The 15169-nt window shown below is 39.9% G+C and overlaps 1 protein-coding gene across 1 annotated transcript in view; it reads right to left on the reverse strand.

Moving 5' to 3' along the window:
- Positions 1-15169, reverse strand: part of CHD2 (chromodomain helicase DNA binding protein 2) — a 215195-nt gene that overhangs the window by 11074 nt on the left and 188952 nt on the right. Inside the window, exons 35-37 of the mRNA XM_042783579.1 lie at positions 12032-12131; positions 9712-9925; positions 4165-4411 (exon numbers count right to left, since the gene is read on the reverse strand). Of these exons, the coding sequence (XP_042639513.1) occupies positions 4165-4411; positions 9712-9925; positions 12032-12131 (561 nt within the window). The remainder of the gene's footprint in view (positions 1-4164; positions 4412-9711; positions 9926-12031; positions 12132-15169) is intronic.

Here is a 15169-nt window from a genome sequence, read left to right on the forward strand (position 1 = left end):
CTAGCAAAGAGATTGCTGACAAAGAAATAAGGAAATCAATACCATTTACAATAGCTACCAAAAAAAATAGAATACTTGGGAATAAATCTTACCAGGGATACAAAAGACCTATACAAAGAAAACTATAAAAAACTACTTCAAGAAACCCTAAGAGATGCACATAAGTGGAAGAACACACCATGCTCATGGATAGGAAGATTGAACATTGTGAAAATGTCAATTCTACCCAAAGCAATTTGTACATTCAATGCAATCCCAATCTAGATCCCATCAACATTCTTTAAGGATATGGAAAAATCAATCACTAAGTTTATATGGAAAGGAAAGAGACCTCAGATAAGCAAAGCACTACTGAAGAAGATGAACAAAGTAAGAGGTCTCACACTCCTAGATCTTAAAATTTACTATACAGCCATAGTAGTCAAAACTGATTGGTACTGGTACAACAGACACATAGACCAATGGAATAGAACTGAGAACCCAGAAATAGATCCATCAACCTATGGTCAGCTGATCTTTGACAAAGGGCTGAAATCCACTGAATGGGGAAGAGACTATCTATTTAACAAATGGTGCTGGCAAAACTGGATATTCATTTGCAGAAAAATTAAACAAGATTGGTACCTCATACCATACACAAAAACTAACTCCAGATGGATCAAAGACTTAAATGTAAACCTAAACTATAGAGTTCTTCAAGGAAAAACTATAGGCAAATTTAGGGGCCCTAATAAATGGCATAAGTAGACTATGAAGCATAACCCAAAATGCACAAACAGCGTAAGATAAAATAGATGAACAGGAGCTTCTAAAAATTAAGTTTTTATATGCTTCCAAAAACTTCTCCGAAAGAGTCAAAAGAGAACCTACAGATTGGGAAAAAAATATTTGGCAACGACATATCTGACAAGGGACTTATCTTTAGAATTTATAGAAAACTCCAACACCTCAACAAAAAAAAAAGATAATCAATTAAAAATGGGCAGAAGACATGAATAGATACTTCACCAAAGAGAATAGTCAGAAGGCCAACACACATATGAAAAAATGCTCATGATCATTAGCCATTAGAGAGATGCACATCAAAACGAAATACCATCTTGCCCCAGCACTAGTAGCAGAGTTCAAGACAGAAAATAATAAATGAGGGCGAAGATGCAGAGAGATTGGGACTCTCATACACGGCTGGTGGGACTGTCAAATGATACAACTACTGTGGAAACCAGTATGGTGATTCCTTACAAAGTTGGAGTTAGAATTACCATTTGACCCAGCCATTCCATTACTAGGTATATATCCTAAAGAAGCGAGAGACAGGACAAGAACAGATATATGCACATCCATGTTCATTGCAGCACTATTTACAACAGCAAAAAGATGGAAACAACCTAGGTGACCATCAATAGAAGAATGGATAACCAAACTATGACACATACACACAATGGAATACTAAGAAATCCTAAAGAGTAAGGCAGAATCAGCAAAACCCCGCATAATGTGGGTGAACTTGGAGGACATTATGTTGATGGAAATAAGTCAATCACAGGACAACTATTGTATTAGTTCGTTATTACAAAAAGTCAACGAAAGGTTTATATATGGAAGGAAATTTTCTTTATTGGTTGCCAGGGGTGGGAGGGTAGGGGAGGAAACACTACTAGATACATAGAGACAAGTACTGATTTGGGTGAAGGGAAGGGCAATGTACCAAATGTGAGTGATCAACATGGTGGCACTGAGGAACAGAAAGACATAGAGAGGTACATGGGAGGTGTAGACAACAAGGATGAACCCTTTTGCACATGTAGTACTGTATTATCAGTGAATGCAAACCTTAATCCATAGGTATGTCTATGCAGTGGGGAGTGTGCCCATGACCATGTATAGTGTTGGCAGACAATGATTTCTACAAGTATATTTGTATGTTGTGTAAGTATTCCCAGGTATACAGTAGAGCTGACAAGGAACAAGGCTGTAGTCACTTCTTGGCCACAGCCAGCTACCCAGAGGAAGCTAATAGTTGGACCTGTGGACTTAGGACTGTGGTTGCAGGGGACATCAAGCTCAATTGGCATAACATACTACACAAAAACACTGTTCCACATCCTACTTTGGTGAGTAGTGACTGTGATCTTAAAAGCTTGCAAGTGACCATTGGGATGCAACAATGCATCTCATTGTCCAGAGCAAAGAAGAATGAAGAAAACCAAAGATGCATGGGAACAATTAGTTCAAGCGACTGGTACACCATGGGATCCTCAGCCTATACGACTATGAGACCAGAAGAAGTAGATGGTGCCCAGCTACCACTGTCAGCCACTTGGACAGGGATCTATGTAGGACATCCTGGACAGACTGGGAGAACAATGTGGAACAAAACTCAAAAGAATTAAAAAAAAAAAAAAAAAAAAGGGGGAGTAGGTTGGCTGGTCTGATAGAGAGCCTGATGGAATCCCTGAGACTATGGCTCCTAGCTGCCCTTCAGGTCTGGAATTGAACCCACTCCTGTGGCTTCCAGCCAAACAAAAGACAGGCATATGAGCTGAATATTTACACTCCTTGGAGAGGACAATTGGGCAAATAGAAGGGCTGTCCATAGACAGGGAGACAGCTCAGGGGGCAGGGGTGCATGGGAGGGAAGGACACAGGGAAGAGCTAACTACAGGGAGGAAGTAGGAGGGGAGCTTTTGGATTGTGGGAAGTTGAAGTCAATGTCATGAGACAAAGTGTATGTGAGCTGCTGTATTGAAAGTGTTATTTGCTCCATAAACTTTCACCCAAATCACAACAAAATTTAAAAAAATAAATAAATAACTAGAAAGATGTTGAATCCTCATGTATGAGAAGACCAGACACAAAATGAGCTCCATTTAACATGAAGATTCAAATCAGGTTTAAACCTATTATCCAAAGGCTTTTTGATTTTCCTTTGGCCTAAACAACAAAAACCTGACAACTGTCATATATTTCAGAGACTGACTGGCCTATTTTTAGTCAAATATTTTTATTAGGAAGCTACTGTGTGCCCAGTGCTGTGCTGGAGAAGTAGCAGCGAAGAAGAGATAGTGGACCTTGGCCTCATACCATTTCGAGAACCTTGGCAAATGAGCCCAAGGCAGGGGTCAAAAACACAAATGCATATTGGAGCTAGGTGAGACAAGAGAGAAGGGTAAGGAGTGAGGGATATAGGCCCCGCTCTGAAGGAGGCAGCTGCTACTCATGGACAGCTGCCGTGCTGATGCAGCCTGGTGTTTACCAGATCTTCTGAAAAGGAAGCAGGACACTGAGATGTTTATGTGCAATTTCCCCATTTTAACATCAAGGAGCAACCAAAACAAAACATGTCTTTAGTCTAGGGAAAACCAAAGTTGCTATGAAATTTAAATACAGCCAAGTTCTGAAATTAGGAAATAGTGGCAAAATCTCTTTAGCCTTTGGTCTACTTTCCAACTCCTGCAGTTCAAAACTATGGATAATACAGTTGGTGGGATTTATATAGTTGTAGAGAAGGCACAACTTCAAATTGTGGGCTCCTAGTGAGCAGGGACTATGGCCTAGTACCCATCTTGGGATTTCTGCTACCCAGTGAGGCTGAAATATTGACCCAAAATTTATGGCTACCACACTTCCCTAGATTTTCTCAAAGGCAAAAAGAACACTCTTTTCCTACACAGATAAAATGGTAAGACCACAAACACACCCTATGACCCAGAGGATCAAACTTTAAGCCTGATACTTAGGGCCCCATCATCCAATCTGTTAACCTTCCGGCCACCTCTGTCCTAGCTGCCTTTTCTTGCCTCAGGCCTGGGAGGCCTATTCTATTCCTCTCGGCTTAGCTACTCTTCTTCAAGGCCCAGGGCCCCATCTTCCTCAGCCTCAGAAAAACACTCAAAAATCCTTACCCTCGACCATCCACTCAACACACAGGGCCAGCTGCCTTATGTCACAATTCTTCATTGACAATCTGAAGACACAATGACAGCAAGGATGTCTGATATGACTTGGTACCCCCACCTACAAAGACTGTGCCTGGTATCTGACAGATGTTCAATAAGCATCTAATAGATACATGCAATAATACATATGTCACTTCTTTCTCTCATTAGGAAAAGGAAGTTCCTAGCAGAGTCAACACCTACTGTCTTGGGGACTTCAATATACCTGTCATAATAATCTCTATGCCCTCGGTGGTCTCGGTCACTGCTGTACTGGTCATAAGGTCTCTTTCTGGACAGGTTGTTGGGCCGATAGCTCCCAGAACGGTGGGTGTCCATGTGTCGCCGGTCCCCATAATGGTGGTCCTTGTACCAGTGCTGCTCATATTGATGGTGTCGGTCACTACCCCATGGTGGATTGTTGTTGCCACCACCATAGCTGAACTTCCTTTCCCTCTGCCAGTCTCCTCGATCTGCAGGAAAAGAAAAAAAACATCTCATGACAGCAGGAAACAGATGGATTTTGCTTCCACCAAAGCTCCCACTGCAAAACCAACACACTGTGCAGACATTAACATTCCTCCACCATGGCCTTACTGCTGCTGGTTAACACCCAAATAATAGTAGTCCTAACATCCTTTCTCCTCCAATTTAGGACAAAAGAAAATTCACAATCTCTCTCCTGACATGTTAATTAAGAATTGCTGCTTTTCATTTTTCATACCATCTTCCTTCCAATATGGGGCAGATCCCCATATTTTTTGAGATTTTACTCAAAAAATCAAAACCAAACATTAAATTGGAAAATGGCACATCGTATTACAAATGCAAAATGGTATTCTTCATTTACACAGCTGTGGTGGTGTAGTGTCTAAGACATTTGACTGCTAACCAGAAGGTTGGTGGTTCAAACCCAACAGCCAGTCCTTGGAAGGAAGACTGGGCAACCTATTTCCATAGTGTACCACCTCAGAAACCCGAGGAGGGGTCGTTATGAGTCAGATTCGACTCAACGGCAGTGAGTTTGAGTTTTGGACCATAAGCTATGCCTGATCTCTGAAAATCTTTCCTGATGATATTTACTGATTCTAAGATTCTTCCCTAGTCCACACACACAAAAAAGCAATTGCTCATACCGGATCTGAAACATCATTCCAACTCTCATGCCTAAAATTGTGACACACCCCAACACACACACACATACAAATAAATGTCCACTTGGAACCTTTGAAAATGATCTTATTTGAAAATAGGGTCTTTGTAGATGCAATCATACTAAGGATCTGAAAAGATGAGATCATCCCAGACTTAGTGTGGGTCCCAAATTCATGACAGGTGACCTTTTAAGACAAAGGCAGAGGAAGACTGCAGACAGAGAAAGAGAAGAAGTCCATGTAAAGATGAAGGCAGAGACTGGGATTATGTAGCTCCAAGTCAAAAAAACACCAAGGATTTCTGGCAGGGCAGCCACCAGAGGCTGGAAGAGGAAAAGAAAAGGATTCTCTCTCAGCCCAAAAAGAAACTATCCTGCCTACACCTTGACTTTGGACTTCTGGTATCTAGAACTGTGGGAGATTAACCTTCTGTTGTTTAAGTCACCTAGTCTGTGGTAATTTGTTACAGGAAGCCTAGGAAACCAACAGAGAGGATTAACTAGAAGAAACTATGTGGCCACATGGGAAATCTGTCTTCAATTTATCATTATAATAAAACCAAAGATATGTCACCAAATAAATGTCTCTCTATTCATTTTGCCAGTCTTCTAGCATTTTTATATAGTCAAATCAAATAATCAAATAACAACATCAAGGAATATGTGCAGCTTAGAAACAGATACCATTATTATAATATACAGTCAATCAGTGGCTTAAATCCATTGTTGATCTTGGGTGGCTCTGACCAAAGGACCAAGAAGTACAAAACTTTTGGCCAATCACCCTAAAAATTAACAAACAGTAACAAAAGATACCTGAACAATGAAAACGTCATCTGAAGATAGCTTCAAACCAAATGGAAAGTATGATTTCAAACAGGGTGTCAATGTCTATGGTACAGTACAGATGCTTAAAATTCAAGCCAAGTAATTAATTTCCAGACTAAATAAAACTGCCTTTTTTTCCTTCTTGAGCATCCCAATGAGGTAGGTCACAGGTTAGAAGTTTTGGGCAATTAAGGTGAGAATCCAAGGTTTAAAGAAGACTGCAGGTAGCTTAAGAAGAATATAAAATCAGCAACATCACCTTAGAACACAAAACTAGCCTAATACCAGGAAAAAGTCAGTATACCTAATACATCTAGAACTACTGAGAACATGGAGACAGTTCCCAGTCATCTTGTATAGCTTTTCCCCTAACAAAATGACGATCAATTAATTTTGAACTACTTAGATTTTTCAGGTCTAATGACATGGAACTTCTGCTTTTAGGGAGCTAAGAGTAGCTTACAGAAATTAACTCTTGCCAAAAACAAGGCCAGATTTAAAAAAAAAAAAAAAAAAAGTGATCTGTTTAAAGGCATCAAAAAGCAGAAGCTGGGAGAGAAGGAGAGGGAAAATTCTGGACTAGCTGGAGGTCACATGTGATTTGGGTGAGGGATGGGGTAGCACGACAAGAGTCTGTGACCAGCACAGTGACAATGAGGAAAGGAAGGAAACAAAAATGTACACAAAAGATATAGACAACATTGGCAAATATATTACATGCACAATACTGCATTACCAGTGGCAGCAAACACTAGGCAATGGGTAAATGCATAGATAGGTGAGAAAATCAGGTAGGGGCAGGCAAAAGGAATATACCCAAGACCAAAGGATAGATTTGGCTAAAGACAATCTTACAGACATACTTGTGCTACAAAATTATCCATACATTATATAAGTGACAGCAAACAGGGTTGGAGTAGCTTCTCAGAGACAAACATCTTGAGAGACAGAATCACTAGGCCTACAAGCTTGGGACCATAGTTGCAGGGGACATCATGATCAACTGTACAATATAGTACATAAAAATCTTGTTCTATATCCCACTTTGATGAGTAGTGACTGGGGTTTTAAGAGCTTTTGAGTAGCCAACAAAGACTAACTACTGGTCTTCTCTTGACTGGAGCAAAGGAGAGTGAAGAAAAATCAAAGTCATTTGAAAACAATTAGTCCAAAGATATGATGGACCACAAGGCCCTCAGCCTTCATGACCCTGAGAACAGAAGAACTAGATGGTGTCCAGCTACTAATGCCAACCACTTGGAAAGGGATCAAAATTGGAGATTCTACGTACAGTGGGAGGAAAAATGTGGAACAAAATCCAAAAACACAAAAATGACCACTAGTCAGATAGAGATTGGTGGGACCCTGAGACAATGGCCCCGGGTTATCCTTCAGGCCTAGAAATGGACTCACTTCCATGGATTGGCTCTCAGCCCAACAGTAGAAAGAACTACATGCAGAACACCTACCCCAGGGAGATATACCCCCTAGATCGATCAACCAAGAGACATCAGAAGGGCAGCATTCACATAGAAGGAAAGCTGGACAGACAGGAATACATACATAAGAAGGGAGGGGGTAGTCACAGGTAGGAGAGTTTTTTATGCCTGTTGTTGTTGTTCGCCGTCGAGTCAGCCCCAACTCATAGCGACCCCTCCTTGGGTTTCCGAGGCAGTATCACTACGGAAGTAGGATTGCCCAACCTTCCTTCTGAGGAGTGGCTGGTGGGTTTGAACCACCAGTCTTTATGCCTGGGGATTAAAATTGGGGCTGTGAAATCAAAAGTACACGAACTGTTGAATGTAAAGAAATCTGCTTTGTAAATTTGTACCCAAAGCGCACACACACACACACGCACACACAAGCAGCAGAAGCAATCAAGCCAGAAGGACAAAGATTCCAAAGAGGGGAAAACTTCAAAGAGGTCAGGTGACTTCTATAGTCACCGAAGATATCTATCTATGGGAATGGGGAGAAACTGCTTAATTGGTATGAGGTTTCATTCTGGAGTGATGGAATTATCTTGGAATTAAATAGAGGTGGTGGTTGCATAAAGCTGTGAACTTACTAAATGTCACTAAATGGCTAGTCTGTGTTACATAAATTTCACCTCAATAAATTAAACTCACACATACACAAGGATTTTGTCATTGCTGCTGTTCATCATTCCTTCCATTTTTTTTTTTATCTGTAGAGTCAACTGATTATTTTTAATAAGTGGCAATAATGGGCAGTCTGCTTCCATAAATATTTACAGCCTTAGAAACCCAATGGGGTTGCTATGAGTAGGAATCGACTCAATGACAGTGAGATTGTTTTTTTTCAGGAGAATATTATAGAAAGTACAAATATCCCATTACTTATATTTAACTCTCCCTCTATTAAAGAATATTTCAGGTTTCATTTAGATTTTTGCCAATGTATCTTTGCAACAGCATCCTCATAAACGTATGTGTTTTTATTTCTCCTGGACAAACTCCCAGAAATGGGATTAAAGTGCTAAAGGCCATATATACTTAGATATTTCAGGTTATTTTTTCAAAAGACTGTAGTAACTCATATTCTTAGCAAGTTGTGTATATCACTTTTTAATTTCTGCTCATAAGAATGGATAAAAATGGATTAGCTTTCTAACCAAAAAATTAGTTGATTTACCTTATAGCAAGGGTTGTCATCTTGTCACAGTGGCCATTTATATTTCTTCTTCTGTATGAATCCCCTAATTCCTAATCTTTGCCCATCTTTTTATCTGATTATCTTTTTGTTATTGATTTATAAAGACTCTTTGAATATTAATCAGTTTAAGCATGTTGCTGCTGTTAGGTGCCGCTGAGCCGGATCCAACTCACAGACACCGTGCACAACAGAACAAAACACTGCCCAGTCCTGCACCATCCTCACAATCTTTACTATGCTTCGGCCCACTGCTGCAGCTGTTGTTATCAATCCATCTCGTTGAGGGTCTTCCCCGTCTTCAATGACCCTCCACTTTACCAAGCATAATATCCTTCTCCAGAGAATGGTCTCTTTTGACAACAAGACCAAAATATGTGAAATGGAGTCTGGCTATTCTCACTTCTAAGGAACATTCTAGCTGTACTTCTTTAAAGACAGATTTGTTTATTTTTCTGGTATTTTGAGTATTCTTTGCCAACACCACAATTCAAATGTATCAGTTCTTCTTTGATCCTCCTTATTCAGTGTCCAGCTTTCACAGGCATACGAGGCTACTGAAAATATGATGGGCTGGGTCAGGTACACCTCAGTCTTCAAACTGACATCTTTGTTCTTTAACACTTTAAAGAGGTCAGGTGATGTTTCACTGCTATTCATAAGGTTTCCAGTGGCTAATTTTTTCAGAAGTAGATGGCCCTATCCTTCTTTCCCAGTCTGTCTTAGCCTGGAAGCTCCACTGCAATCTGTCCATCATGAATGACCCTGCTGGTATCTGAAATACCAGTGGCACATATTCCACCATCAGAGCAGCATGCAAGCCACCACAGTAGGACAAACTGACAGACCAGTGGTAGGATTAAGCATGTAACTGACATATAATGTAAACTTTTCTCCCCCCTCCCTTTTTTTTCCAGTTTATGGTGGCTGTATTTTTCCTAATCTAAAGTTGAAATAATACTCTTCTGTATCTTTAGTTTGTACTTTATTTCATTATAAAGAAAAAGGACAATGTAGCATTAGAGAAGAGTAAAGTACAAAAGGTCCAGCCACTATCTTTGGAAAATGAAATGATTCTTCCCTTGGCCCCACTTTCAAAAACTCCACATACTGGCCTACCTGCATTACTAAAGTGTCTCTTGTTGGGGTGACTGTAGTTATCTCTTGGGTGTCCATGCATCTGTGGGCCATGGGAGGCAGGCAAATGAGGCTTCTGAGAGTGAAGGTTGTGTGGGGTATGAGACTGAGACATCAGAGAGTCCCGACTGGAGCCAGAGGCCTCTGGTCGAAATGGTTTTTTACCACCAACTACATCATCTTTCTTCTTTTGCTCCTGTAGAGTAAAAAAAAAACCCAAAGAATCTCAACACCCCAGGTCTACTTCCCAGAAGCAGAGTAAAGACAACCACCTTTAAGTATTTCCCTCCTGCCCTGCTTGAGTGGCTTACCATTTACTACCTTCCTAGCAAAAAATGCTCATAAGTTTCATTGAGCTTGCATACCATGACCAAGCTAATAGTGATCCATCTGCCACACTGACCTACTAGCCCACTATAGAAAAACCTCCACCGATAAGTACACCTTTAAGAATCCATGCATGGACTGCTAGGTGTCTGGTGGTCTGGAATAGGGGCTCAAGTCATAAGCATTCTCAAAGAATCATCCTGGACCATGCAAAACCAGGACTATCAACTTCCTTGAGCTCACTAGAACAAACAACTCCTGACTAGTCCAGGTGGGAAGTAGTTTTTACACCAAGGTCATCAAGCTAAACATCTAAAAGTTTTAGTACCTGCTTTACTACACAAGTAATATGATGTTTGACATAAAAATATTAGAAAATATAGTAAGTAAAAAAATGAGAAACCAAGCAAGTTAGAATCTCATCATCAAGAGATTATTACTATTAAAATTTGATCTATATCTGTCCAAGTTTTTTGAAGGATTATATATAGATTTTTAAAAACAAAATTATTACTTGGTATTGCCTTTTTTAACTTAATATAATGTGAAAGTCTTCACATGCAAATATTTATTTCTAGTTACTTTTTTTTAACAGTTGAAGAGCATTCCCTGGAATATATAATGTATTTATTTCTTGTTGTTTGATATACAGTTAATCCCATTTAAAAATCTTTAATTATCTCCTGAAAATAAATCCTTAGAATGAAACTTCCAAGTTTCAGTCTTTTCATAAATCTTGCAGGATTATCCTCCATTGTGACAATGTATACCTGCAGTAGTAGGACCACTGTTTTTGTTATTCAACTTATACTCACTTGTGATGTTTAGAATAAAGCCCTTTACTATATTATGCATCCAACTTCAAATTCTCATCCTAACTTTCACTCCTTGCTAATAAGACTCATTCCTATTTCACCTTCTCTTAAAGATCTTTCCTGACTAGTTTTTATAATGTTTAAAATTTAAACGAACAGTTGGCAGTATTAGTATATTATTGCTATATGTTACTGCTATAGCATATTTTCTCATGGACAATTAAATTATAAACTACTTGTGGGTATACTACTCCACAGTTCTGGCTGGGCATAGCATAGTTCATACAACTAAAACTTACTGAGTATTTCTCCAATGCCATTCTAAGCGCTGAGGATGCATAGCACACGGGATGAGACATAAAATCCCTGCCTTCATGGAGCTGATATGTTAATGGGAGAGATTTAAAACAGTCACAGATTGGCCCGGAAGTGGCTGATTTGGGTGGAGCCCTTGTGGCAAGTCAGCAGGACTGCAAACAGGCAGGCTTACACAAGATCACTGCCCTGTGGTACTAGCTAAGTTGCTTCCATCCTCATTCCCCTATGCCAAAGAAGGGGGAAGCAACTTCTGGGCACCTTTTCATGCTTTTCTTTTATGTGAGGAACTGGGACCCTATGTACAAAGACTGGAAGGACACCAAGTATATGGCCCAGAGAAGAACAGAAAAAAGTATTTTCTGCCCACAACCCTATTACATATCAGAAACCACATTAATAAGCTGCCATAAGACATGCATATGGAAGAAGGAAAGATTTCATGAAAAATGATCCCAGGAACACATGGCAATATACTTCCTTGTCAGAATTTAAAAGTTTGGTTCCAATACATCAGAATACACTGATACTATTTTAATCATCTGGTCTTACTATTAGCTTGACTACTAGGGGGCATGTTGAGAAACTAATCATACAAGTAAACCACAGGAAGAGCACATTGTGTAAGAGCAGCTGGGCTGCAGCCTCGAGCTGCTGTCCACATACTGGTTCCTTCATCCCCATGAACCTGCACTTCAATGTAAAAGAAAGGCACAGAACGAGTGAGCTTTTCAGAATCAACAACCTATGAATTTATGAATGCTTCCCCAAGAAAAAATAATTTAGGATTTTTTTTTTTCTGTGGGATTAGCTTTTGTTTAAATTAGGATTAAATCTGTATTTACCTCTTCTTCTTGAGATCTTTTCTTATGGGCCATCTTGTATAATTTATGTAGTTTTCGAGCATCAAATTCTGTAAACTTGGAAACAAAAATCCATAGGTTCCTCGAAAACAAAAAAAAAATACACAGCTCTGGTAAATTATAGAATTAATTTCATTTATTCTATTTATAAATGGCAAGCTATTGAATTCTACTGTGAAATGCTCTTCAATTATAGAATTTTAAGTTACAGAAATATTCTTTTGGGTCTTTGCATGAGCAATACATTTTCACATGCTACTATCAACACCAAGAGCTCTGGTAGCATAGTGCTTAAGGCACTTGACTCCTAACCAGAAGGCTGGTGGTTCAAACCCACCAGCCACTCCATGGAAAGAAGGTTGAGCAATCTATTTGCATAGTGATACTGCCTCGGAAACCCAAGGAGGGGTCGCTATGAGTCAGGTCTGACTCAATGGCACATAACAACAACACTATCGACACCACCACTCGTCTTATCAGTCTTTTGTACGGTGGTTGCTTGCATGTTGTTGTGATGCGGGAAGCTATGCCACCAGTATTTCATATACTACCAAGGTCATCCATGATGGATAGGTTTCAGCGGAGCTTTCAGACTAAGAAAAACTAGAAGAAGGATGTGGCCAGGTCCTTCTGAAAAAATTGGCCACTGAAAGCTTTATTAATACCAGGGAAAAACTGTCTGATACGGTGCCAGAAGATGAGCCCCTTAGGTCGGAAGGGACTCAAAACACGAGGAGGGAAGAGCTCCCTCTTCGAGTTGTTCTTAATGTCACAGATGGAGTAAAGCTTCTGGGACTTTCATTTGCTGATGTGGCATGACTCAAAATGAGAAGAAACAGCTGCATACATCATTAGTAATCAGAACATGGACTATACAGAGTAAGAATCTAGGAAAACTGGAAGTTGTCAAAAATGAATGAAATGCATAAAGACTGGTACCCTAGGCATTAGTGAGCTGAAATGGCTGGTATTGGTCATTTTGTATTGGAAAATCATATGCCCTACTATGCCAGAAATAAAGGATTAAAAAAAGAATGGTGTTGGATTCGCTGTCACAAGGAACATTTCAAGAGCTATCCTGACGTATAATGCTGTGTGTGACAGGATAATACCCATGCACTTACAAGGAAGACCAGTTAATACTACTATTACTTAAATCCACACCAATCACTGAATCCAAAGGTGAAGAAACTGAAGATTTTCACCAACTTTTGCAGTCAAAAATTGACCAAATATGCAATCAAGATATAGTGATAATACTGGTGACTGGAATGTGAAAGTTAGAAACAAAGAAGAAGCATAAGTGGTTGCAAAATATGGCTTTGGTAACAGAAATGATGCCAGAGAATGCATGATAAATTTTTGAACAACCAACAACTTAACAACATAAATGGTAACTATGCATGTGGACCCCACCAGATGGAAAATCACATTCTCACAGGAATCAGACTAACTATGTATGTGGAAAAAGACAATGCAGAAGATCAAAATCATCAGTCTGAGCCAAGCCAGAGGCTAACTGTGGAACAGACCATATGCAAGTTGAAGCTGAAGATTAAGAAAATTAAAACAAGTACACGAGAGCCAAAATATGATGTTGAGTATACCCCACCTGAATATAGAAACCATGTGAAATAACAGTTATGATGCACTGAACACCAGTGATCAAAGAAAGATGAGTTGGGGGATGACATCAAGGATATTAAACAAGTAGAAAGTAAAAGGTCATTAAAGAGACAGGAAAAGAAGACCAAAATGATGTCAGAAGAGATTCTAAAACTTGCTGTTGAATGGAGACTAGCTAAAATGAATGGAAGAAATGATGACGTAAAAAGAGCTGAAAAGAAATTTTCAAAGGGCAGCTTGAGTGAAAAAAATGAAGAATTATAATGAAATGTTCAAAGAACTGGAGTTGTAAAATCAGAGGGGAGGAACACACTCAGCATTTCTCAAGCTGAAAAGAACTAAAAAAAAACCTCTCAAGCTGTGATATTAAAGTTAATGATTCTTTGGGTGAAATACTGAATGATGCAGGAAGCATCAAAAGATGATGGAAGGAATACAGACAGTCATTGTACTGAAAAGAACTGGTCCACATTCAACCTTTAGAGGAAACATATGATCAAGACCCAATGGTATTTTTTTTTTTATTATTGTGATTTGGGTGAAGATTTACAGAGCAAATTCATTTTCCATACAGCAGTTCACATACACTTTTGTCTCATGTCATTGACCACAGTTTACCACAATGCAACAGCTCCCCTCCCACTTCCTCCCGACAGTCACCTCTCTTCCCTGTATCCATCCCTCCATACACTCCTGCCCCCTGAGCTGTCTCCCTGTGCATAAGGAGCCCTTCTTTCTCCCATGATTAGTCTCTCCAAAGAGTGTATCTACTTGAGGTAAATGTTCAACTCATATGCCTGTCTTTTGTTTGGCTGGAAACCACAGGTGTGGGTTCAATTCCAGACCTGAAGGGCAGCTAGGGGTCATAGTCTCAGTGGTTCCACCAGGCTCTATCAGACCAGCAAACCTGGTCCCCACCTCTTTTTTTCCCCTAAATTATTTTGAGTTTTGTTCCATGTTGTTCTCCCTCTCTATCAAGGATCTCCTACATAGATCCCCTTCCAAGTGGATGACAGTGGTAGCTGGGCACCATCTAGTTCTTCTGGTCTCTTAGTCATATAGGCTGCAGATCAGATGGTGTACCAGTCTCTAGGACTAATTGTTTCCATGAATCTTTGGTTTTCTTCATTGTTCTTTGCTCTGGACGAGGAGAGACCCATCGTTGCACCTAGATGGCAGCTTGCTAGTTTTTAAGATCCCAGTCGCTACTCGCCAAAGTAGGAGGTGGAACAATGTTTTGTAAAGTATGTTATGCCAATTGAGCTTGATGTCCCCTGCGACTATGGTCCAAACCAAGCCCAAAGGTTCAACTACTCGGTCCCTCTAGGTAGCTGGCTGTGACCAAGCAGTGACCACAACCTTGCCCCTTGTCAGCTCTACTATACACCTGGGAAATCGCATCATTCACATAAACTTATAGGACCATTGTCTGCCAACCCTATATATGTTCTTGGATACACTCCCCATTTCATAGACATACCTAATCGTTTAGCC

Source organism: Orycteropus afer, unplaced genomic scaffold (assembly GCF_000298275.1).
Source record: "Orycteropus afer afer isolate SDZICR_OR568_19922 unplaced genomic scaffold, OryAfe1.0 scaffold00019, whole genome shotgun sequence".
Lineage (NCBI taxonomy): Eukaryota > Metazoa > Chordata > Mammalia > Tubulidentata > Orycteropodidae > Orycteropus > Orycteropus afer.